The 25,059-nt window shown below is 48.2% G+C and overlaps 1 protein-coding gene across 1 annotated transcript in view; it reads left to right on the plus strand.

Moving 5' to 3' along the window:
* The first annotated feature begins 1,638 nt into the window (after nucleotides 1-1,638).
* Nucleotides 1,639-25,059, plus strand: part of TBX15 (T-box transcription factor 15) — a 173,303-nt gene continuing 149,882 nt past the window's right edge. Inside the window, exon 1 of the mRNA XM_048482794.1 lies at nucleotides 1,639-2,012. Within this exon, the coding sequence (XP_048338751.1) occupies nucleotides 1,796-2,012 (217 nt within the window). The 5' untranslated portion in view covers nucleotides 1,639-1,795. The remainder of the gene's footprint in view (nucleotides 2,013-25,059) is intronic.

The raw sequence follows: 25,059 nt of genomic DNA on the forward strand, positions 1-25,059 counted from the left end.
CAAAAATGGAGGGCTCCTTCGCCTGCACCATGTGCCCTCAAGTCCCTTCTTGCATGAATCAGTGACCTCCATAACCTGCTGTCACTCACAGCCTTGCCCAGGTGAGAAGGGCGGGGCTTCCTTTGGTGGATCAATCCATCTCAGGGGGTTTCTTCCTCTTTCCTGCCTGCCTTTCACCATTCCTAGCATTCTCGTCTTTTCCGGTGAGGCCTCTTCCGCACATGCAGAATAATGCACTTTCAATCCACTTTCAATGCACTTTGCAGCAGTGCGGAACAGCAAAACCCACTTGCAAACAGTTGTGAAAATGGATTGAAAGTGCATTATTCTGCCCCTTCGGAAGGGGCCGTAGTCTTTCCCAGTGACTAAAGCACAGTCTTTTTAGCTTCTAGCATCACAATTACCAGACACAATCCCCCGCCTTGGGGTGTACTTTATCAGGCTACTAAGGTGCACAAGGTGTGTTTGGTGTTTCCCATATCACAATGATGTGTGCTGTATTTTTTTTAAAAATGTCCAGGGCCCCTTCCGCACACGCAAAAGAATGCGTTTTCAAACCACTTTCACAACTGTTTGCAAGTGGATTTTGCCATTCCTCACAGCTTCAAAGAGCACTGAAAGCAGTTTGAAAGGGCATTATTCTGCATGTGCGGAAGGAGCCCAAGAAAAGGCTACGCTGAAAAACCTATTCCTTGGGTCTGGGTTTAATAGGTGCAGCTGTGCGGGGAATATCCAAGCATGATAGGTCCATGACATATTGTAAAAGTGTTATGATTCGTTCACAGTTCATAGAGACCAATAGAACTTATTCAAAAAGTGGTTGATAATACACATAGAGACATATACATCTACATAAAGACAAATGGATATAATATAAGGGGGCCTCATTTTGTGCTTCCCCTCCCGCCTGCTTGAAAAAAAAATGTAGATCTGGTCCTGGCCAGGAGGGATAGAAAATACCTTCCGCAGCGCCTTCTTCCAAACCTGACCTCTGTTCTGAGGGGGGGGGGGGGAGAAGCCCCCCCCACGTGTTAAAATCCACTGGGGGCAAAAATCCCGGGCAAATCTCCAGGTTGATTCTTTAGGTAATTCTCTGCTGAGATCCTAAATCTTTCCTCCCCCGCCCCAAATGGTGTGCATGCCAACTTTCCCTTTACAAGGAGACCCCTTTCTAGGCAACTGTTACCTAAACTTGGCCAGGAGTTTTGCGTGGGGGGGGGGGTCCCCCGAGAGGAGGGCAGGCGGGGTCTTGTCTTTCTTCTGTATCCAAAAGACGCTTTTCACATTTCTTCTTTCCTTCCCCCCCCCTTCCCCCTTCCCCCTTCCCCAGTCTCTTGGCTGTGCAGCTGAAAGGGGAAACTAAACATCTCTGGCCATTTGGGGTTGGGGCGGCCCCGCTGTCCGCCTTCCCCCCCCCCCCGGGGGTCGCCCATCTGGGTCTGGCTGGAGCCCGGCGGCTGGGGCACAAGCGGGGGCGCCCCGCAAAGGGTTAATCCGGCTCCCGGGAGGAGTCGAGCCGGAGCAGCCCGGCCTCTGGGCCCGCCTCCCGCTCATTGGCCCGGCCTCGGGCCGCCCCTTCTCGGCCGGCTCTTGACGGGCGCTGGCAGGCGGGCCCGGGGAGGAGGGGGGGGGCGAGACCGGCGGCTGCCCAGAAGTGGGGCTGGAGCCGAGGGCGGCCCCCAAAAGATGCGGCGCGGCCGGCCAGCGCGCCTGTGAGCCGGCGCCGGCTCGGGCTCCATGTAGGCGCGCCTGGCGGGGCGCAGCCGTCGCTGGGGCCGCCGTCGGGGCGGCCAAGATGAGCGAGCGGCGGCGCTCGGCCGTGGCGCTGAGCTCGCGGGCCCACGCCTTCTCCGTCGAGGCGCTCATCGGGTCCGGCAAGAAGCGCAAACTCCGCGCCTGGGAGCCCAAAGGCCTCGAGCTGGCCATGGACGGCCTCGGCCCCGACGACGCCCACCCCCAGCGCCCGGACGACGCTGCCGCCGCCGCGCCGGGCCTGGAGCTCCACGCCGCCGGTGAGTGGCCGCTGCCCGGGGACGGGGGAGGGTTCGGCTGGGGGGGGGCTCCGTGGTGCAGACGGGGGGGGGCGCACTGCCGCTCCTCCCCCGAGGGCGCGTTCCTGGGAGCCGCCGGCCGGCTGGCCTTTCAGGGCTCTCCTTTGCCTCCCGCCGGCCAGGAATAGCTCGGCCACGCCGGCTATGAATAGCCGCCCTTCAGAGCAGAGCTCACCTGGGCGCCGGGGCGGGGAGGGGGGGAGGTTGGGGGGGGGACCCGATTTAGGGACCCTCGAGGGGAGCACGATCTTGCCCAGTTGGGGTCTTCTCGGCTGGGAGGGGCGCCCGGGGGGGGGGGGGTTTGGAGGGACCCGATTGAGGAAACCGATTTAGGGAGCCGAGGGGAACAGGATTTTGCCCGGCTGGGGTCTCCTCTGCTGGGGGGGGGGGTAGGCTGGAAGGGCGGGAAGGGGAGGGGGGGGTCTTGAAAGCAGCGCCCAAACTGGTATTGCGACCGAGGTCCCCATTTTCGGCAGAGTGTCCACAAACGTAAAACCAGACCGAACCCTTCGGAATCTGGAGGCTGGGGGGAACACAGGCCAGGAACCGTGTGTGTTTATTGGGGGGACGTTATTATTGGGGAGGACGCTTTATTGGGGGGACGCTTCTCTCCCCCACCCCCCAGCTTCCATTTTGGTACAAAAAAGCCTACTTTGCGCGCTCCCAGACAAAGCGCCGTCTCTCCGCTGCGGCTCTGCGCGCTCTCTCTTTTTTCACCCGTTCGTCTGAACCGTTCGACACGCAGGCTGGATTCAGCCGCTGCCTTCGGCGCGCTCGGGGACCCTCTTTGGGCAGCGGGGTGGGGCGGAAAGACGCGTTTCTATCGCGCCCGAAGAGAGATCGCCTCGGCCGTTTGGCCGCGCAATTCCCTTGAACGGGACCAGTCCAAGGCTTAAGCGGTTGGAGGATCGCAAGGATGTATTTCTCGGCAGGCGGCGTGTTTAAGAGGGGGGGGGGGCTTCCCCCTTCCCCCTCGCATTTGTCTGAGCCGCTGGGTCGTTTTGGGTTGCGAAGCGATTCGGTTTGGAAAAATAGATTTCGGAGGCAGCGGCGGAAAAGCTCAAAAATTCCAGGGGACGAACATGTGTCGGGGGTGGAGTTTTTTTTTGGGGGGGGGGGGAGCACGTTTATTCCATAAATGCAAAATTAATGAAAAATATATTTGCTTTCTTTTCTTTTCTTAAAAAAACCGCGTTGGAAAGGAATCGAACTCTGCCCTTTTCCAAAAAACACCCCCAAAGTACGAAAGTTAAAAACAGCCAAAAAATAAACGCAGTTGAATTTGCGCGAACGGACCCGCACGGACGGCAGGAAAGGAAAGGAAATCGCCCCCGAAATCTTGCGCATTCTTTACTCCGGATTCCGGATTAAGGGCCGTGGGGACCAGCCCAAACGCGCCGGTTTGAGAATGTAGGGTATACAAGAGGGATCCCCCCCCCCCAAAAAAAGCAGGGACCCGTTTTCTTTTCTATCCAAAGAAAGGCCCGTGGGCGACCCAGTCCCGGAATCCTCCGGTTCAGTTCGGATGACCTGGTCGCGGGAGGGAAGTCGCCCCAATTCACCAGTCCCCAAAATGAAAACCCGAAAGCCCCAATTTTGGGGGGCGATTCTCTTGGCAGGCGCCGCTCCTTTCGAGGGAGCTCGGCTTGGGGGAACTCGGCGCGGGATTGAGCCCCCAGATCAATTCGGATTCGAAGTGGGTTTTTTTTGTTTTAGGAACGAGTCGCTCTGAATTCAGCGGGCCTTACTCCAGAGTAAGTGCGGCGGCCTGGAATCCGCCTTGTCGGATGAATTCAATTCTTCCCGTTTCGGCGTGTTTTTCGAGCGCCGCTTGCAAAAGGCGTCGAAGCGGAATGGGGGCTCCGTTTTGTCTCGCCGGTTCGGTCCGTTGCCCCTCAGCTGCTGGGCCCGAATTCGAATTAAAAGCCCCCTTTTCCGGCTCCGGAGTGTAAATACAGATGTTCTGGGGAAAACCTCCTCTCCCCGCAGCGTACTGTTAGAGAGAGTTTCTGCAAAACTTCCCAAACTTTTCTTTCTGCTCCAAATCCAGGCGGACCGAGACTCCCCGTTTCAAATCCCCCCCAGCCCCCACTCCAAGTAAAACCGCACCGCTTCGCTTGTGCGAGCGGCACACTGGTCCGAATCGGAATCCGGGGCGACTTCGGAGCCCCTTCCAAAGAAAACTAGTGTTCCCAAACGGTTTGACAAATCAGGACTGCGGCGCCAGAAAGAGGCCTTTGCGCCCAGCTCTGAACTGGTTCTAACGGGAGTCACCAGCAAGAGGGACGAAAACCCACAGCCCATAGACCCCCTGTCCCCAGAGGCCCAGGGCTGGACGCTTCGACCCGTCTGGAGCCCCAGCCTATTTTAGCCGAAAAGAAAAACCACAATAACAACTTAAGAGCAAAACTTTAAAAACAAAACAAAACACTGAAGCCAAAAGGGAAAGGAAGAAAGGAAAGAAAGAAAGAAAGGAAAGAAAGGAAAGAAAGGAAAGAAAAGAAAAGAAAAGAAAAGAAAGAAAGAAAGGAAGGAAGGAAGGAAGGAAAGGAAGGAAGAAAGGAAAGGAAGGAAAGAAAGAAAGAAAGGAAAGAAAGAAAGAAAGAAAGAAAATAAGGAAGGAAAGGAAAGGAAGGAAGGAAGGAAGGAAGAAAGGAAAGGAAAGGAAGGAAGGAAGAAAGGAAAGGAAGGAAAGAAAGAAAGAAAGGAAAGAAAGGAAAGAAAGGAAAGGAAATAAAGGAAAGAAAATAAGGAAAGGAAGGAAAGAAAGAAAGGAAGGAAGGAAGGAAGGAAGAAAGGAAAGAAAGAAAGAAAGAAAATAAGGAAAGGAAGGAAAGGAAAGAAAGGAAAGAAAGGAAAGAAAGAAAGACAGACAGAACCCCGCTGAAATTATAAAAATGGGTAATTTAAAATTGCGGGCGTGTGTGGATCGAATGCCACTAGATTGTGCGTGCGTTTTAAAAGAACCGAATTGTCCCCGAAACCGAATTGGGTTGTGTGCTGGCCCTCTGTCCTTGTAGCTCGACATAGCTCAGAGAACCGGGGGTGCAGCTTCAGATATATGGCAGTCAGACATATGACAGCTAGGCCCTGCTGTACTGGTCTGTACTGGTATTTTGCCGCCCCCCCCCCCCCCCAATGAATTGCCGTAGATTGGACGGCGCGCCTTAGCCCGCGAAGGTCCCCGCTTCGACAGGCGGCCCTTCCAAGCACGCGGCGCCAACCCTATAACGGGGTTGGGTAGGTGGCGGCCTTCGAACTCGGGGCGGACAGAGTCCTGTCCACACGTGGACGGGAAACGTGCCTGGTGGCCCACCCTTTCGCAGCTCCGGATCTGCCGCCGGCTGGCTGGGCCAGACTGGGAAGGCGCTTCGCCTTTCCCTAAAAAGGGCTGCCCTGTCTGGAGGAGGTTTCCGCGCCTCGCTTGTCCCCGACGGGGCTGGTCAATTTCTCCCCCGACGCCCCGCTGGTCAATTTCACTTGAAATTGACCAGCGGGGGCCAATCAACGCAGGCGAAGTCTTCCAAGCCCGCTGAGCTGGACTTGACTCTTTTAGGAAACGGCGCGACGCCCCCGCCGAGCCCCCCTCCCCCGGAATGGCTCCCTTTGGCGGCTGACCCGCTTGCAGAGGCCGCCGGCCTGGGCCTGCGCTGGGGGGGGGGGGGAACGCGCCGATCTCTGGCCTCCTTTTGGGAAGGGTGCCCGGCTTTGGGGGGAGGGGGCAGGAAGGACTGGCTATCCCCCCCAGCCCCTGAACCTCCTCTCTCCCCCCCTCCCAGTTTAATGTTCTGTTTTACGAGGCCTTGTCTTGTGATCCCCCACCAGAGGAGTCCCCCCCCCACCCCCATATGGAGGCATTTTATGGAGACGGACCGGTTTTCCAAGGGGTCTGAAGCCAGGAGGCGGCCAAGGGGAAAGTTGGAAAGTTTGACCAGAGGGTTAGGCAGGCCAGAAGGAAACAGGGAAAGTCCCAGGCCCGCCGTTAGGTTTTCTGATATTGCTCTTTCCTTAATATCTTGAGGGTTTTTGGGGGGGGTGGGGGTGGGTGATGAGTGTATGAAATGTACCCTCTGAACTTAAGAGCAATTCAGTGACACCGAACCAGACTTTTTCGTGCATTTGGAACTCAGCTCCCTCCCCAACCTACCCTATCTTGCCCCTACCCTTTTCACCAGCCATCTGTTCCGCAGCAGTATTGAACAGGCCTCTGGTGCGTACAAATCAGGGCACGGCTCCAACTGTGCCATTAGAAAAGGAAGAGAACTAGAGCTCTCCCGGCCTTGCCTTAAAACAAAGCAGGAACAAGGATGTCCCAGCCCAGCCTGGGGGAGCTGCCCCTGCCAATCCAGGCTGCCTCGAAAAAGGATCCTGGGAGAAGGCCCCTGGGCCATGCCGGGCTTTCAGGTGCCCTCTAGGTGCCCTGTCCCATTGGGTCTCACTGAAGGCCCGCTGGTTGGGCATCACATAACCTTGTGAACCCCCCTCCCACACACAATTATTCGCTTCCAGCAGAACCAGTGGGATCTCCACCCCCATTAACAGCTGGTTGTTTACAAGCACCGTTTTAGCAACCGGTTCTGCTGAAGTGGTGCGAACCGGCTGAATCCCACCACTGCCCCCCCCCCCCAGTCCATGTAAGTTGTCAAGCAGTCCCCCTAGAATTTACCAGGGGCATTTTTGCACATGCAAAATAATGCAATTTCAATCCACTTTCAATGCACTTTCACAATTATTTGCAGATGGATTTTGCTATTTTGCACAGTAAAATCCAACTGCAAAGAGGATTGGAAGTGGATTGAAAGTGCCTTATTCTGCATGTGCGGAAGTGCCCTAGGAATTACTCCAAGGGTCTTCATAGAGACCGGAAGCTTAGCCCAAACCACACTATTGGGAAAGAAGTCTCTTTGGAAAGCATGGGTTATCCCTACAAGGAATGTGTTTAGGGTCAGATGGGAGTCTCTGTGGATATCCATCCCACTGATTTCCAGAGGCTTAACTTTCAATTAAGCTTGTTTGGAGGAGGCAGTTTAAGCCAGAAGCTAACACACTTCAAGGCATAGATCTGTAGATGAGGAATCAAACATGGGACAAACAGCATTGGAAACAGATCGAGAGGCTCTCCACCCTGAATGCTTAGAGACTATGTTACCGTGTTTCCCCGAATATAAGACAGTGTCTTATATTAATTTTTGCTCCCAAAGATGCGCTATGTCTTATTTTCAGGGGATGTCTTATATTTCTGTATTCTGTTCGTCGGGCATGCTTCCAAACAAAAACTTTGCTGCATCTTACTTTTGGGGGATGTCTTATATTTCGCACTTCAGCAAAACCTCTACTATGTCTTATTTTCCGGGGATGTCTTATATTCGGGGAAACAGGGTAATACATGGGGGGGGGGGGGTTTAAAATACAGATGGGGTAGAGATCCCCTTAGTGTGTTTCTTTCTTTCTCTCTCTTGTTTTGTTCTATTAATTTAAAAAAGAGAGAAATAAAATAGAAAATAAAAACATAGCTCATTTTTGCAAAGAATATATATATTGTATTGTACGCTATATTGTATAGTGTATTACATATAGTGTAATACACTATATGATACTTCAGTGGTTCCCAGCCTAGGGTGCATGCCTCAGTGTTTGTGGATATGCAAAAAGTGTGAAATGGGTTTGCTAATATGGGGGTACAATTTTAAGAGAAATGGGTTTCCAAGGGGTATGTGTGTGAAAAAAGATTGAGAATCACTGTGATACTTGATTATAACAGTAACAGCATTTTTTAAAAAAAACTCTAATAATTTGATAGTAATCCAGTAGAGGTTCTTTAAACTTGCAGTTTTCTGCATTACTAATATGGCGGCATTCGGAAGCCCAGCAGGATTAGCACTCGGAAGGGAGACTGATGGAAGGCTTTGCAGAGGATAGAGCCGACCAAAACCACCTCTGCTCCTCGCTGAAAGTCATTGGATGGAGTCGCCATAAGTCGGCAGCGACTCGATGCCATTTTGCCCATGGGCAATATGATTTTCACGCCATGTTGTTAGCATGTAACGATGGCTCAGTTGAATCTCTGGCCCACCGATTACGACACTGTCTCAGATTCAAGGAAATCAGATCCAAGTATGTGAATCTTACTCCTTTACATTTACCCCATCTCCCCGATTTAATTAGATTACACCATTTGTTGGACAATCCTGATCCTTCTCTCTGTATGATCGTGGCAGACTTTCTCCTGGAAAATTACTAAATGGCCCGTAGATTTCCTTCGACCTGACATTTCTTTCCCGTATTGTATATGCTTTTTAATCCGTTTTTTTTTTATGGTTGTACTGTTGTCTATGCCAATAAAGGCTTGCTAGCTAGAACAGTTTGGCTACGTTTCCCAGAAAGCCTTGCGCTCACTAAATAACAGTCTGCTGGTGTTCCTGGGCCCTGAAACAGCCAGGACTAGTGCTTTTTCAGCTAGGTCTGGTGGTGGGCCCTGTCGAGTGTGACCAGGGCCCTGTGAGATTTAGCACAATTTCCCAGGGTCTGTAAGGCCTGTCACTGTTCCTCCAGGCCTATCCCTGAGGACAGCTATGATTTCCACCTTCCTGGTCTCTCTTCTGCCCTCCCCCCTCCCCTGACATGACTGATAAAGTATTGGGGGTGGTGGTATCGAGTTGATTGATTTACGCTTGTTTTAAATGGCATCAAAGATACCGTTTGTACTGGAATTTTATCAGTTTTATGCGTTTTAGATCATTTATGTTATGAATTCTTCGCTGTGAGCCGCCTTGAGCTTGCTTGGGAAGGGTGACCTAGAATACCAATAATAAATAAAAATATTTTTTAAAGTGGGTGGTCCCTGGGTGGTCCCTGCAGCGCTCGGGGTTGAGGACACCCCTTGTGGCTGCCCCTGGCCCAGTGACGGCGAACCTTTTCGAGGCCGAGTGCCCAAACTGCAACCCAAAACCCACTTATTTATCGCAAAGGGCCAACACGGCAATTTAACCTGAATACTGAGGTTTTAGTTGAGAAAAAATGGTTGGCTCCGAGGCACACGTCACTCGGGAGTAAGCTTGGTGGTAGTCGGTGGCTTTGCTTTGAAGCAACCGTGCAATGCTTCGAACGGGTGAATCATGACCCTAGGACAGTGGTGGCGAACCTATGGCATGGGTGCCAGAGGTGGCACTCAGAGCCCTTTCTGTGGGCACGCAAGCACAGATTCGTCATGTGGGAGGGTGGAAAATCACCCCCCAGCACACACATCTAGGCTGGGCTGGGCACGATCCTTTACCTGGGAGTAAGCTCGGTTGCTGGCAATGGGGCTTTCTTCTGAATAAACCCTCCTAGGGTCGTGATTCACCCATTCGAAGTGTTGCACGTTGCTTTACCAAGCTTATTCCTGAGTAATGTGCGCCCTGGAGCCAACCATTTTTTCTAAATTAAAACCTCAGTATTCAGGTTACATTGCCCTGTTGGCACTTTGCAATAAATAAGTAGGTTTTGGGTTGCAATTTGGGCACTCGGTCTCGAAAAGGTTCGCCATCACTGCCCTAGGAGGGTTTACTCAGAAGCAAACCCCACTGCCAGCAGCCGAGCTTACTCCCAGGTAGATCGTGCTTTCGTTCTTCCCATGAAAATCAGTAGGGTTTAACAGCGCTTAACAGGGTTACCTACACTGCTTCCCCAAAACTAGGTCTTAGGTTTAATGCTAATAATCTCCCTGAAATAATTACACTATTATCACATGACGAACGCTGGGCATGCGTGCCCACAGAGAGGGCTCTGAGTGCCACCTCTGGCACCCGTGCCATAGGTTCGCCACCACTGCTAGTCTTTCTGAGCTGTGTCTTTGCTGAAGCTCTGGCGGTTCGGCATCATTCGTTTCTGACTGCCCATCAGAGAAGCCCACCAGGAATTGTTCCTGTTTGTGAAACAGCCAATCTACCCCAGAGAGTTAGATCAAGTATATTTAAAAGTTTAACTCCTGGTAGATGTTTTACTCATTAGACGCTGTGTCTTTCCTTTTGGGCGGAGGGCCCGTGCTTGTGAGCCGTGCCACGCTCTCTGCTTGTATCTTGCTGTGGATTCTCCATACTGATTTTAGAAACTAGATTGGGGTTTTCTTCCCTCTCCGACATCTCTTCATTCTGTCGCCAAGAAAGCTGCAACGTATAACGGGGAGGGGAGGAAGGGGCTCTCCCCACCAGGACTGTCTAAGCCAGCCTTGCGAGATTACGAGATCTGCCCAATTTAATCTCTTTCTCTTCGGCCTGACCACAAACTCAGCCCCAGCAGCTGCGGGAGAGATATTTATAAAGCGGACTGCCACTCTGCCTGGCCTCTGACGCTCCCCCTGATCCCTGGCTGGAGGCTGGTTGGGGCGTAGCAGGTGGTCAAGGTGGCCTGGCCCCTTACCAGGGTTCCCAACTTGTTTGTTTATTGCTCCCATGGGGAAGAGAAACAAGGAAGGATTCCAAAAAACACTTGATCTGCTGGAAGTCAAGTCGCCCTCTGCTCAGCTTCTCTCCCCCCCGCCCCTAGCACATGGATACTCTCTTCAAGAGGCTGCTGGGAATGAGAGCCCAAAGCAGATTCACAAACGAACCCATGCTTTTCAGCTTGAAAATGGCAGGCTTGAGGTTCTGGGTTAGCATAAGCAGTTTATTGGACTCCCTTGATCTCTGTACGTCTGGCTGAGTTTTGCTTTCGAAAGGTAATCTCCTTGCTCCCAGAAAACATTGATCAGAGATTATTAAATCCGCCTCACAATCATTTATTATTTTCAGATGTCCACAGTATGCAAGGTACTTCATACTGATGAATTATTCCTGAAGGGTAGTTTGTTTCACACTGGTTTGATCTTTCTTTCTTTCTTTCTTTCTTTCTTTCTTTCTTTCTTTCTTTCTTTCTTTCTTTCTTTCTTTCTTTCTTTCTTTCTTTCTTTCTTTCTTTCTTTCTTTCTTTCTTTCTTTCTTTCTTTCTTTCTTTCTTTCTTTCTTTCTGTCTGTCTGTCTGTCTGTCTGTCTGTCTGTCTGTCTTCCTTCCTTCCTTCCTTCCTTCCTTCCTTCCTTCCTTCCTTCCTTCCTTCCTTCCTTCCTTCCTTCCTTCCTTCCTTCCTTCCTTCCTTCCTTCCTTCCTTCCTTCCTTCCTTCCTTCCTTCCTTCCTTCCTTCCTTCCTGGAATTTAAATCGGCCCAGGAAGGCTCTATGATAGCCCTTCTATTGACTAAAACAGCTTAACTGGTCCACAGGTATAACCAGAACCCGTAGATTTGTGCAAACACCTGAAGAGGTTGTGTTTGGTTTGTTGAAGCCGGACGCAGCTTGGTTCGCTTGGGCCAGTCACGCACTCTCAGTCTAATCTACCTTGCAGGGTTGTTGTGAGGATAAAACTGAGGGCAAGGAGAATAATTGGTTTGTAGGTACAAGCTGGACTCTTCAGGTCGCCATCAGGGAGAAAAGTTGGGTGTGAATGCATTTAATTTTGAAATGTAGACTTTCCCATACACATTGTATGAAAACAATGGACAGTGGAATATGCTGCCTCGGCGTGTGGTGGGGTCTCCTTCTTTGGAAGTTTTTAAGCAGAGGCTGGACGGCCATCTGTCGGGAGTGCCTTGACTGTGTAGTCCAGCATGGCAGGGAGTTGGACAGGATGTCCCTTGTGGTCTCTTCCCACTCCGAGGATTCAAACATGCCTCGAGTGCTTTGGTTCTGCAAAAATCATGTCAGACCAGGCGTAGGCAAAAGTGCAGCCAGGCAGGGGAAGATGCGGCAAGTGGATGGTTGGAGGACAGTGTCACACGGGTGAGACCAGTTTGGTGCCAGACTGGGCAGAATCATCCATGCGGAAGCAGCATTGTGTGAAAAGAACCGGATGACTCAGCTCTCCAGAGGAACCGAAGCCCAGCGTGGCGGATGTCCTGCTGGCATGAGTCAGACCTGGCTAGAAAATAAGCTTCTAGCACAGTGGTTCTCAACCTTCCTAATGCTGCGACCCTTTAATACAGTTCCTCATGTTGTGGTGACCTCCAACCATAAAATTGGTATATATAAGAAGAAGAAGAAGAGTTTGGATTTATATCCCTCCTTTCTCTCCTGCAGGAGACTCAAAGGGGCTCACAATCTCCTTGTCCTTCCCCCCTCACAACAAACACCCTGTGAGGTAGGTGGGGCTGAGAGAGCTCCGAGAAGCTGTGACTAGCCCAAAGTCACCCAGCTGGCATGTGTGGGAGTATACAGGCTAATCTGAATTCCCCAGATAAGCCTCCACAGCTCAGGCGGCAGAGCTGGGAATCAAACCCGGTTCCTCCAGATTAGATACACGAGCTCTTAACCTCCTACACCAATGGTCTTAGGCGTCCCCCGTGAAAGGGTCGTTCGACCCCCAAAGGGGTCATGACCCACAGGTTGAGAACCACTGTTCTAGCATTCCAGGAGTCGTGTGTGTGTGTGTGTGTGTGTGTGTGTGTGGGGAGGGGGGCAAGCTTCCTTTATGGCCAATGGCAGAACAACAGAGAAATGCCAGCAGTTTGGACTGTGCAGGGAAAGAGAGAAAACAGCTTCCCCTTGGCACTTGACGGGAGACTCATTTTGCAAAAGTGGAATAGCAGAGATGATGTCACCTTCTCTGCCTTGCCCACATCCCACGGGCCTGAGCTCTCCCCCCCCCCCCAACCACAGACTGACATGGAGGCTTGAAATAAAGACAGCGACGCAGTAAAAAAAGCCCGCATTCTTTGGTTAGACAGGCTCTTAAATCCTTAAACTCCAAATAAATGCCCTCGCCCGATTCCAGTTCTGTACGAGTGGGGAAATATTAATTGTTGGGTTCAATTGTGTGCCAGAATACTCTTGCTGGTTTTGACCTAACAGTTTAACTAGGCAGGCTATTTTCCCAATGAGTCATTGTTTCGCATTAAATCGGTGTAAAACCTGATCCTGTCCAGCGATGGGCCTACTTAAGACCACGGCTTTCACTTGGCTAAGGAAGGCCTAAATCTGGATAACGTCAGCCCAATATTTGTTTCCTCCTCCTTCCACTTCCTAACAACTGATAACTTGCAGATTTGAGAATCTGAATTGCAGCGATTTATTTCCGGCCTCTAAGATATATGATTGGATACACCAACGTACAGTTGGACTTGTGTTGTGTTGCTGAATAGGTGTGTGGTGTCTAAAAGCCAGGAAGATAAGCGAAGCAAGCCTGTTAGAGAGGGAATAGAATTTGTTCCACGAGGAACCACGACAACGGCTGACATGAAAAGTATTCTGTACCTCTCTGAATAAATGGCCGCAGTCATATCAGCATTTTGCTCAGCAAATCCTGTTCCTTAACTTTTGTTATCTGCCAAAATGTAAAGCTGACACAGCTTTCAAAAGACACATATCTTCAGACTGCATGCAGCTATTTTACGTTAAATAGGTTTGCGGGGTGGGGAGGGGGAATTGATGAATTTTATTGAAAAGGTTTTAAAAAGTGCAATGTGCTTGCAAGATTATTTCAGAGTTGCATTATGAAGTATTAAGGAATACAAAGGAACAAATCCCATCCTGTTATTATAAATAACGATCATTTCTGGCTGTGTGCGAACGTCTCTAAGTCTTCTACTCTGAAAAGTTAATTTGGACATTAGAACCACTTTCCAAATTCCCAAATGCCAACCACTTGATTTCCAGTAAGACGCACAGCGTGAGCAGCCAAGCGGCGAATTCCCTATCTGTCGCATGTGCACAATCGTCCAAATAACATAATATCACTGTAGAGTCTGAAGGTAAATTTAATCCAGTGAGATTTAAAATAAGATTACAACTTGGTCAGCACAATGAGTGCATTTTAAGGACTCAGGAGAGGCAAACCTGGAACGCCCAATTTGTCGCTGGCATCTAGATATTTGAAGTATTTGTCGAACTCAGCTGGGCCCCACGTAGCACAAATGTTTTATAATCCTAGTGGAGAAACTGTACTTTTTAAAACTATTTTTTTGGGGGGGGGGGAGAGGGTTTAATATAAAGTGCTTGGAAATACACGGAGGGCATAATTCTGCCAAGTGATTTTATGTTTTGTGAAGAACTGTGGGAATGGAAAGTACTTCACTTTGGAGGTTCTGGGCATTAGTGTCAATTGATTGATGTTTGTATTCAGCCAAGGAGCGCCGGTCATTGTGGATGCTTCCAACCCCGGCTGTTGGCTATGTTGTCCTCTCAGCCATCCACTTAGGAAGGTCAGGCCAAGTTTGCGATGGTGGTTATAAAATACCATTGCAAATACTCTGGGAGGGACCCAAATGTGAATCAAGAGAGCAGCCCAAACACATCTCATTTCCTTTGTTGCCATCTCTATGCCACCTTTCTCTCCAGTTCTTGCATCCTTCTCCATTCTATTTTCCAAGCAACCCTGCGAGGTAGACTGGGATGAAAGTGGCCTGAGGTCACGTGGCACACTTCCATGGGGATTGGAACGTGGGTCTCTCAGATCCTAACTGAACACTCTAAGCCAGTGGTGGCGAACCTTTGGCACTCCAGATGTTATGGACTACAATTCCCATCAGCCCCTGCCAGCATCACCAATTGGCCATGCTGGCAGGGGCTGATGGGAATTGTAGTCCATAACATCTGGAGTGCCAAAGGTTCGCCACCACGGCTCTAAGCCCTACAACCGCACTGACTTTCGAGGGCAACAGATCCAGTCAGATTCCTCCATCTTTTCTCTCTGAGCCTTGAGGAAAAATGGAGAAGGAGAGGTAGAATTTGCCCGTGAAAGAATTTGTGTCTGTCCCATTGAATTGCTGTGGCTGCTAATTTCTTCTTTCGTGGAGCAGCAGCAGCAGCAGAACAGAAGGAGAGAGTTAGAATGGTTGAGGCCACTTCAGAAAATTCATGGGGGAGATAGTCGTGGAAGTTACCTCACACAGAGTTGCTAGCCCCATAATCCTCAACGTGGTGCCTCAGGTGATCTGGCAGCCTCAGATGTTTCTGGATCCCTTCCAGACTCCTTCCATATGAAGAGGGGATTCATCTTTTCCTGCTCAGATTCTCGGTCCTTTTTCATCTGTTTACATACCCACATTTCTGCCCTTTCCTTTGTTTCTTTCTTCACTCTTTCTTCTTCGAGTCTTCGTTGGCCCTCAGATCTTTCTGTCCTTCACCCCCACCCTCTGCCACTTCTCCAGAGGACCTTGAGGTTTGCTAAAGGAAAATGGGATGATGGGAAGATGGGCAGGATGAGAGGGTAGCCATTGGAATTGGGGGGGGGGAGGGGTTGAGGAAAGAGACAGTCAAGCTCCAGTTGTTTTTAGCCGTGCAGGTGAAGGTAAGCTTTGGTGTTAAGTTGCAACCAACCCATTGCAACCCGTGATGTTCCACTTCCACCCCATGGGATTTTCAAGGCAAGAGATGAGCAGAGGTGAGTTACCTTTACCATGCTCTACAGTGGAGGAAGGTGGTTTCCCACCCAAGTCCAAACTCTGCCTAACCTCTGAGTTCTAACAAGACTGGGTTAGTTTGGGCTATTTGGGCTAGCCCAGACCTTGATGGCCCAGCCTACCCTGATCTTGTCAATCATGGAAGCTGAATAGGATTGGCCTGCTCTGCCACCTGAGCTGTGGAGGCTTATCTGGGGAATTCAGATTAGCCTGTGCACTCCCACACACGCCAGCTGGGTGACCTTGGGCTAGTCACAGTTCTTCTGAGCTCTCTCAGCCCCACCTACCTCACAGGGTGTTTGTTGTGGGGGGGGGGAAGGGAAGGAGTTCTTTGAGTCTCCTTGCAGGATAGAAAGGGATGATATAAATCATCACCATCATCATCATCATCATCATCATCATCATCATCATCATCATCATCATCATCTCCTCCTCCTCCTCCTCCTCCTCCTCCTCCTCCTCCTCCTCCTCCTCCTTCTTCTTCTTCTTCTTCTTCTTCTTCTTCTTCTTCTTCTTCTTCTTCTTCTTCTTCTTCTTCTTCTTCTTCTTCTTCTTCTTCTTCTTCTTCTTCTTCTTCTTTACATTTACCCCATCTCCCCGATTTAATTAGATTACACTACTTGTTGGACAGTCCTGATCCTTCTCTCTGTATGATAGTGGCAGACTTTCTCCTGGAAAATTACTAAACGCCAGTAGATTTCCTTCGACCTAACATTTATTTCCTGTATTGTATATGCCTTTTAATCCGTTTTTATTATTGTTGTACTGTTGTCTATGCCAATAAAGGCTTGCTAAAGACTCTCCTCCTCCTCCTCCTCCCATTCCAACTACTAGCCTGGGCCATCCATGTCAGGGAGGACATGTTCCTACCCCCCTAAGAAAGCTCAAATCTTCTGCACACACTCCAGAATTCAGTTGAAACTGTACGTGTTTGGGAGGGCCTCCATGGGAACCATCCTGGCATGATGCTCACTACCCTTTACTGATCTTGCAAAAGGGTCCTTAGGCGTAGAATGGGCAGGCACCCCTGCTCTTAGCTCAGGCCTTTGCTTGTAGGGATGGTGTTTGTATTCTGGGAGGGGGATGCAGCTCAGTGGGAGAGCATCTGCTTGGTATGCGGAAGGGCACAGGTTCTATTCCCAGCCTCTCCAGTTAACAGGATGTGAAAGACCATCGCCTGAGATTGTGATGCTGCCCATGAGATTGTGATCCTGCCCATCAAAAACGGGCCTCGGTGGACCAAGGATCTGATTTCACCCATGAAGGCAGCTTTGCGTGTTCCCAAGTTTTTAACATTCTAGTCCGCCAGCTCTACTACCGTGTTTCCCCGAAAATAAGACAGTGTCTTATATTAATTTTTGCTCCCAAAGATGCGCTATGTCTTATTTTCAGGGGATGTCTTATTTTTCTGTGTTCTGTTCGACGGGCATGCTTCCAAACAAAAACTTTGCTACGCCTTACTTTCGGGGGATGCCTTATATTTCGCACTTCAGCAAAACCTCTACTATGTCTTATTTTCCGGGGATGTTTTATATTCGGGGAAACAGGGTACCAGTATTATCATCCATCACCTTGTACTGCCGTAGACCAGCTTCGCTCGCTTCAACGAGGGTGCGAGTCACAGATTTTTTTTGTGGAGGAGTACCGAGAACACACTCAAGGCAGCGAGAGCTGCAGGGGAAAAAAGAGAGACGTGTCAACTGATGTCTTCATTTAGAAAGATTACAAGCATTTTAAATGCCCCCCCTCCCCGTTTCCGCACAATATTATTTTATTACATCTGTAGGAGCAGGAAGAAGTGGGCTTTGGAGGACATTCCTGTCTGGCTCGTGATTTCTGAGCAAATCCGAAGAGATTCCATTACATGCACAAGTCAAAGAGTGACTTGCAAATCATCTATCACTTCGTCCTCTTCCCACTTGGGCCTGAGCTGTTATATCAAATATCAACACAACTGGCGTCCTCCGGCGGCGGCGGCCGGGCCGGGCCACGTCCAAGCCCGCCTTGAGAGAAACTGATGTTTTTTTCAGATGGGAAAACAGAGAAGGGGAGGAGGGGACAGCTTCACAATCCGTTAGCTTCAGGAAAGTCCCTTTTTTCCCCACACAGCCGTAAGATCCTGCACCGGGCAAGCGGAGAAGTCATACATCTCTGTTGCTCGAACTGGGGAGGCTGGGGATTTACGGCGTTAAAAGCCTGCAGAGAGAAGGCTTGAGTGTGTTTGTATAGCGCTGTCGAGCTGCAGCTTCATGGCGACCCTGCAGGACTGGGGTCCCCAATGCACTGTGACATTGTGACTGCTGACACATACCCGGTGCCTGTCAAGTGTTTTTAAAAAATGAGTGGATCCAGGTGGAGCTTTGTCTTAGGTCGAATCCCCACTACCGTCTTAGCCAGGTTTCAGAACACAAACTAACCAGGTTTGAGGGACGACCTCCCCATTGCTTGCGTGGCAGATTCCGTTTCTGGCGCTCGTTCTCCCCGTTAATCTGCGTTCCGGCAGGACCTGGTTGCAAGCGGCATAGACCCCATTAACACGGTTCAGAGCTGATCCGAGGGGAGGGATGAGGGTTGAAACCCTGACTCATTTCCTGCCCTGGAGTGTGATGCAGAATTTGGGCAACCAATCAGCACTGCGATGCACGCGCAGCCTTTTCTTGGTTTCATTTCCGCTTTTGCGATCGGCCAGCAGAAGGGGATGCAAACGTTGAACTGTCAAACGTGTAACTTTGAATCGTTCATGGTTTACACAGGTAGCAATTAACTGTTTGCACAGTTGAACATTAAACTTTTACACGCTGGTTTTTTTTTATCACGCCCCTACAATGTACGTTTCCACAATGGGGAAAGGTCCCACCCCATCAAGGCACGCCAGCCAATCAGGGGAGATGGGTAAAGCGAGCTTGCCTGGTAGTGGGTATTGCTAAGAGTTCTGCAAGTGGGTGTGTCTGCTGTGTGCTCTCTGCGGTGGAGAGGGAGAAACTCCGATGAAGAGGACACGGTTTCAAAACGAACAGGTTTGGATCTGTGTGCAAATTTCAAGTGGGGATTTGACCTTAGCCTGGCTTCTGATGGACCACTGGACATTTGATTGGCTATGCAGATTTTTAAAAAAATGTTGGTATGGCAGCAGCTGGCACCACAGTTAAAGCTATCTTACTTTGGTCACATTGTAAGACAAAGCTCACTGGAAAAGACAATAATGCCAGGAAAAGCTGAAGGTAGCAGGAAAAGAGGAAGATCCAACATGAGATGGATTGACTCTTAAGAAGGAAGCCGTGGCCCTCCTCAGCTTGCAAGACCTGAGAATCGCGGTTCACAAGGCAGACATTAATTCATGGAACGGCCATAAGTCACAAGCGACTCAAAGGCACCGAAGCCACACACATATACACAAGGGTTTAGAAGCCATTTTACGAAGGGAAAAATTTCAATAGTACTCTCTGGAATGGTTTCCATGATCAGGCATGGATAGGAGCAGCAGTGGCATAGGAGGTTAAGAGCTCATGTATCTAATCTGGAGGAACCGGGTTTGATTCCCAGCTCTGCTGCCTGAGCTGTGGAGGCTTATCTGGGGAATTCAGATTAGCCTGTACACTCCCACACACGCCAGCTGGGTGACCTTGGGCTAGTCACAGCTTCTCGAAGCTCTCTCAGCCCCACCTACCTCACAGGGTGTTTGTTGTGAGGGGGGAAGGGCAAGGAGATTGTAAGCCCCTTTGAGTCTCCTGCAGGAGGGAAAGGGGGGATATAAATCCAAACTCCTCCTCCTCCTCCTCCTCCTCCTCCTCCTCCTCCTCCTCCTCCTCCTCCTCTTCTTCTGCTTCTGCTTCTGCTTCTGCTTCTTCTGCTTCTTCTGCTTCTTCTTCTGCTTCTTCTGCTTCTTCTGCTTCTTCACAAACCATGGATAGCGAGCTCCAACTATACGTTATGCTTTTTATAATTTTGGAGGAGGGATCCAAGTCCAAGCACATAGGTCAGCGGTTCTCAACCTGTGGGTCGAATGACCCTTTCACAGGGGTCGCCTAAGACCATCGGAAAACACATATTTCCGATGGTCTTAGGAACCGAGACACAAATAATTTTATGGTTGGAGGTCACCACAACACGAGGAACTGTATTAAAGGGTCGCCGCATTAGGAAGGTTGAGAACCACTGACATAGGTTAAATTATGACAGTTCAACACAGTTGACATCCAATTGACCCTGGGAGGGCAATGAAATCCAAAGGCATTACAACAGGTCTCCCAGTCAAGTGACGGTGTGAATTCCCCATCTTCTTAAAAAAATTGGATTTCATAGGCCACCCCTCCCCTTCTGGGCTCTGGGCGACTTGCAACATAAACTTCTACATAAAACATAAGATCGTCTGCAAATATTATAAACATTTAATTCATTCCAGTCATTTCTAGCGATTCAGTCCAAGAGGCACGATGTAACAGTTCTATAGGGTGACACAAACTCAAAAGGAAAAAAAAATGGAGAGGAAAGGGAGAAGGGAAGGGAGAGGCAGGTTGGGAGGGGGAGGCCAGATGGCAACATGGCCGCCTCAACCGTAAACCTGGTGGAACGGAACCATACTGTCTTGCAGGCCCTGGATAGGATCCTGCAGGCCCAGGGCCCTAGTCTCATTAGACAGAACATTACATCATCCAGGGCTGAAAAAGTCATGGCCCTGATAGTTAGTCAACTGGACTTCTCTAGGTCAGGGACCAACTACTGTGTTTCCCCGAATATAAGACAGTGTCTTATATTAATTTTTGCTCCCCAAGATGTGCTATGTCTTATTTTCAGGGGATGTCTTATTTTTCTGTGTTCTGTTCGTCAGGCATGCTTCCAAACAAAAACTTTGCTACATCTTACTTTTGGGGGATGCCTTATATTTCGCACTTCAGCAAAACCTCTAATACGTCTTATTTTCCGGGGATGTCTTATATTCGGGGAAACAGGGTATTTGCAGTATAATATGGGGGAGTTGTGGTAATGTCTCTGAACTCAGGGCCTTCCATCTGGCCACAAGATGGTGCTGTCAATTTTGATCAGGCAATTGTGTGAGCGAGGAAGGGTGTGTGTGTGGGAACCCAGAGTTCCCATAATACACTGAAGAGTAGTGTCATGACGTGGCGAATGACAGGACCCTCCTTGAACGCCACTGGCGTTCAATGTGTCATGTGGTTGGGGACAGTTCTGAATCATAGGCACGGGCCCCAATTCTGTTCTCAGGATAGTTGATGTCTTGCACCTTGGGCATTATCTAGGTTTGTAGGCTGCATGTTTCCATTCAAGGTAGGAGAGTTTTTCCAGGGGAGAAGTTGTCACTGTGTTCGGGACCATGCTCTGTGTGCTGAAAATCATGCTTTGTCCAAGCTGCGCACTGCCATTGGCTAGGTTCAAGGCCAGCTTTGGCCTGAGGTGATGGTAGCCTATGAGGGCTCTTCTTGTTCTTGGCTGGCATGGGCCAGGAGTTGATGGGAATCATAGCCGGCTCCCTCCTGGATGTGTGTCAGCAGCAGCTGGGTTCTAGATGAATCATAGACATCAGTGCCACACAACTGGCTGTCAAAGGGTGGATTAAATTCAGAACTGGACCGTATATATATAAATAATGAAGAAGAAGAAGAAGAAGAAGAAGAAGAAGAAGAAGAAGAAGAAGAAGAAGAAGAAGAAGAAGAAGAGGAGTTTGGATTTATATCCCCCCTTTCTCTCCTGCAGGAGACTCAAAGGGGCTTACAATCTCCTTGCCTTTCCCCCCTCAAAACAAACACCCTGTGAAGTGGGTGGGGCTGAGAGAGCTCCGAGAAGCTGTGACTAGCCCAAGGTCACCCAGCTGGCATGTGTGGGAGTGCACAGGGTAATCTGAATTCCCCAGATAAGCCTCCACAGCTCAGGCGGCAGAGCTGGGAATCAAACCCGGTTCCTCCAGATTAGATACACGAGCTCTTAACCTCCTACGCCACTGCTGCTCCTCAGCGTTAGATAGACCAAATCTCTCTGTTAGACATTGCTGTTTATTATTGGATCCCTGCTTTTTTATTTCAGGGATTTTACTTTGATAGCTACTCCTTCCATGTGTTAAATAAACAACCATTTAATTGACCTCATGGCTTCTACGGGAGGGAGAAAATTTAGAGGCGCGCGCTCTTAATTCTCTTGGTGGTTCCCCGGGCTTTTGGCGGTACGTTTTCTCCTGACCTCCTCACCCATGAGCCCCATACAAAGCTGCTCTTTCTTTACGTCTCAAAATAATGTGATTCCAGCGGGCCGTTTCTTTAAATGCCGTTGTTGCCTGTCTGGGCCGCCCCAAGTCTAGTCAAGATGTGCCACGATGGGGACATTTCTTTCCTTTTTGGAATTCCTCCAAGGCAGATTTTTTCCTCAGGGATCGAGGTAGTTTGGGTTTGAAAGGGCTACAGATTTTCCCCGTCCTCCTCTTATGAGCAAAACAGAACTTATTTCATCCCAAAGGGCCAGTGTCTGTGGCCAGATCAATGTTCACGGAAGGGGTTGAGTTCAGAGACGTTAAAACTCCTTCCCCCTTTAGTGATGTGCTGCAAACAACTGGTCCCTGGCCCAGAGAAGTCCAATTAGCCTCAACCTGTGTCTTCAGTGTCTGTGACTCCCTTCGTCCTGTTCAAGCATCTACTTGCCTGCTGTAGAGTCATAGCTTTTGACGGAATGTCATGTTTCCCTGTACTATATGAAGCTTCATCCGCCAAGCACTGTGGAGAGGCGGTGGCACAAAAGTCCAAGAATAAAGATACATCATGGCCCCTTCCGCACATGCAGAATAATGCACTTTCAATCCACTTTCAATGCGCTTTGCAGCTGGATTTTACTGTGCGGAATACCAAAATCCACGTTCAAATAATTGTGAAAGTGGATTGAAAGTGCATTATTCTGCATGTGCGGAAGGAGCCCATAACTTGGGAGAGATTCGGCCAAATGTGGCCTCGCTTCTCGCAGACTCCAATTGCAAAGTTTTGTCCCTTCCTTTAAAATTTTTTTTATTGTATAGTTTGAAATAATCGTTCTATTTACATCTTTCTGATATAATTTCCAAACAATACATTTTCCCTTTTTTCCCCTCCCACCCTCCCCTAATATTATGTTTTACTTTTCTTTAACCAAACAGCAGTAAGTTCATTCGTTGTTGTCTTCTTATCCATATGTCTTCTTTGACTCCCATCTCCTTCATCCGATTCTCCTAACTTGTCCATATCTTCATTATTTCATTCTGTTTTTCTTGCCATGTTTGATTCTTTGATGATATTTCAAAAATGTCTAATGTCACTTGTTCCCATATATATTCCAACCATTTCTGAATCGTCCATTTTTTCTTATCTTTCCATCCAAACGCCATCACTGCATGTATTGCTCTAATCAACGTTTTATACATATTTCTATATTGTATATCTATTTTTTCATCATCAATTATTCCCATAAATAATAGATCATTTCTTAATTCCACTTTATTTTTCACCAATTTCTCTATCCATAGCAATGCCTTTTCCCAGAATCTTTTTACTTCTTTGCATTCAATCCACATATGGCTATAATGTGCATCTTGGTCTCCACAGTGCCAACATTTTGGGGATAATCCCTTAACCATATATGCAAGTTGTTTGGGAGTTCTTTTTTTAAATTTTTTTAATTGTATAGAATATTTGTACATTTGTTACATTCAATATCTTCATTCCATCTATACATTTTTCCATTTTCTCCCCCCTCCCCCCCTCTTTTCTATTGGTTATTTCATGCAAGCAGCAGGAGATTCATTCTTCTTATTCTCTTATTCCATAGTTCTTCGTTAAATCCGGCTTCTTCCATCCATTTTTTATACAATGTCCATAGCTTCATGATATCTTCTATTTTTTCTTTCCATAATATGTTTTTGTCAGTCTCTCAAAGATCTCTAACTGTATTTGTTCCCAGATGTATTCCAACCATTTTGACACTGTCCATTTTTTGTTATCTTTCCAGCCCAACACCAACACTGCGTGTGCTGCTCTAATCATTATTTTATACATTGGTTCCAAACTTTTGTTCACTCTTATATCCTCTATTATCCCCACAATTAGTAACTCTGTATTTACATCAATTTTTACTTTTACCAACTGTTCTACATATTTCAAAATATTCTCCCAAAACTTTTTCACCACTTTGCATTCTATCCACATATGAATATAATATGCTCCTTTTTCTCCACAATGCCAAGTTGTTTGGGAGTTCTGTACCATTTTAAAATCAACTTTCTTTCCAACTCCATATATATTTCAATTTTTATTTTTCTCATGCTAGCCGTTATTCTTTCAATTTTTTTCATCATTCAGAGTGCCATCCTTCTCCCGTTTTTGTTTCATAGCTCTTATGAGTTTTGTCCCTTCCAAGCTGACTTTCGGACCTCGAAGACTCCTGTAGATGAGCTATTCTCTGAAAGAGGGCGTTTTGTCAACTGTTTCAGCAGTCCGGAATCTATTTGCGCCTCCTGTGTTGAAGTCAAAATAAGTTTCCGTAACTGGGGAAGGAGTTGAAGGGGGAATAAGTTAGCTCTTGCACTGGGAAGTAGAGAAGCACAAGAGGGGTAAAGGAAAGAGGGTTTTTATTGTAACGTTCAGAGCAAAAAGAGAAGATCAAAACGGTTTTAGGGATATAAAATGTAAAAGGTGCATTATGAGAAAAAGTCGCGGGTATATAGTCTAGAACTGCCAACCTATAATTCTCCCAGAATTACTTCTCATCTCTGGACTACTGAATGTGGAGTTGCTAAGTCTTCTGCATGTGATTATCCAGTTTTCCTTTTGGTGTAGTAGTGGTAGTAGTAGTCTTTATTGTTTGAACCATTGGCTATAACATCCAAAAAGAATAAACAGTCTAAAAGGAAAATATTACAAATTAAAACACTAACATTGAAATAATAAGTTTGTCTTTAAGTTAAAATATAAATAAGTTGCATTCACTATAAACAGGTTAAAAATGCCACATCAAATACTTTTACAATCTCTTTCACACTAAACTGAATTGTCACTAAACTTAATAACTCATCAGTTTAAGCTATGCCTTCCCCTTATGTACTCTGCTCTCCCAGAACTTATGTACTCTGCTCTCCCAGAACTACTTCTCATTTCCAGACTACTGAACATAGTATTTTAAGTCTTCTGCATGTGATTCTCCAGTTTTCCTTTTGGTGGAAAGTGCCATCAAATAACAGCTACCGTGTTTCCCCGAAAATAAGACAGTGTCTTATATTAATTTTTGCTCCCAAAGATGTGCTATGTCTTATTTTCAGGGGATGTCTTATTTTTCTGTGTTCTGTTCGTTGGGCATGCTTCCAAACAAAAACTTTGCTACGTCTTACTTTTGGGGGATGCCTTATATTTCGCACTTCAGCAAAACCTCTACTACGTCTTATTTTCTGGGGATGTCTTATATTCAGGGAAACAGGGTAACTCATAATGATCCCTCAAAGGAGAGGAGCAGGACATATGCTGCTTTGGGTCTCCATTGAGGAGAAAGGAAAGATATCAATAAAGGATAAAAAGATCAAAAATCACAGGATGTGATAATAGCGGACAGGACAGTACAACAATCCGTTGAGAGGAGCAA

The sequence above is a fragment of the Sphaerodactylus townsendi genome, unplaced genomic scaffold (genome assembly GCF_021028975.2).
Source record: "Sphaerodactylus townsendi isolate TG3544 unplaced genomic scaffold, MPM_Stown_v2.3 scaffold_23, whole genome shotgun sequence".
Classification (NCBI taxonomy): Eukaryota; Metazoa; Chordata; class Lepidosauria; order Squamata; family Sphaerodactylidae; genus Sphaerodactylus; species Sphaerodactylus townsendi.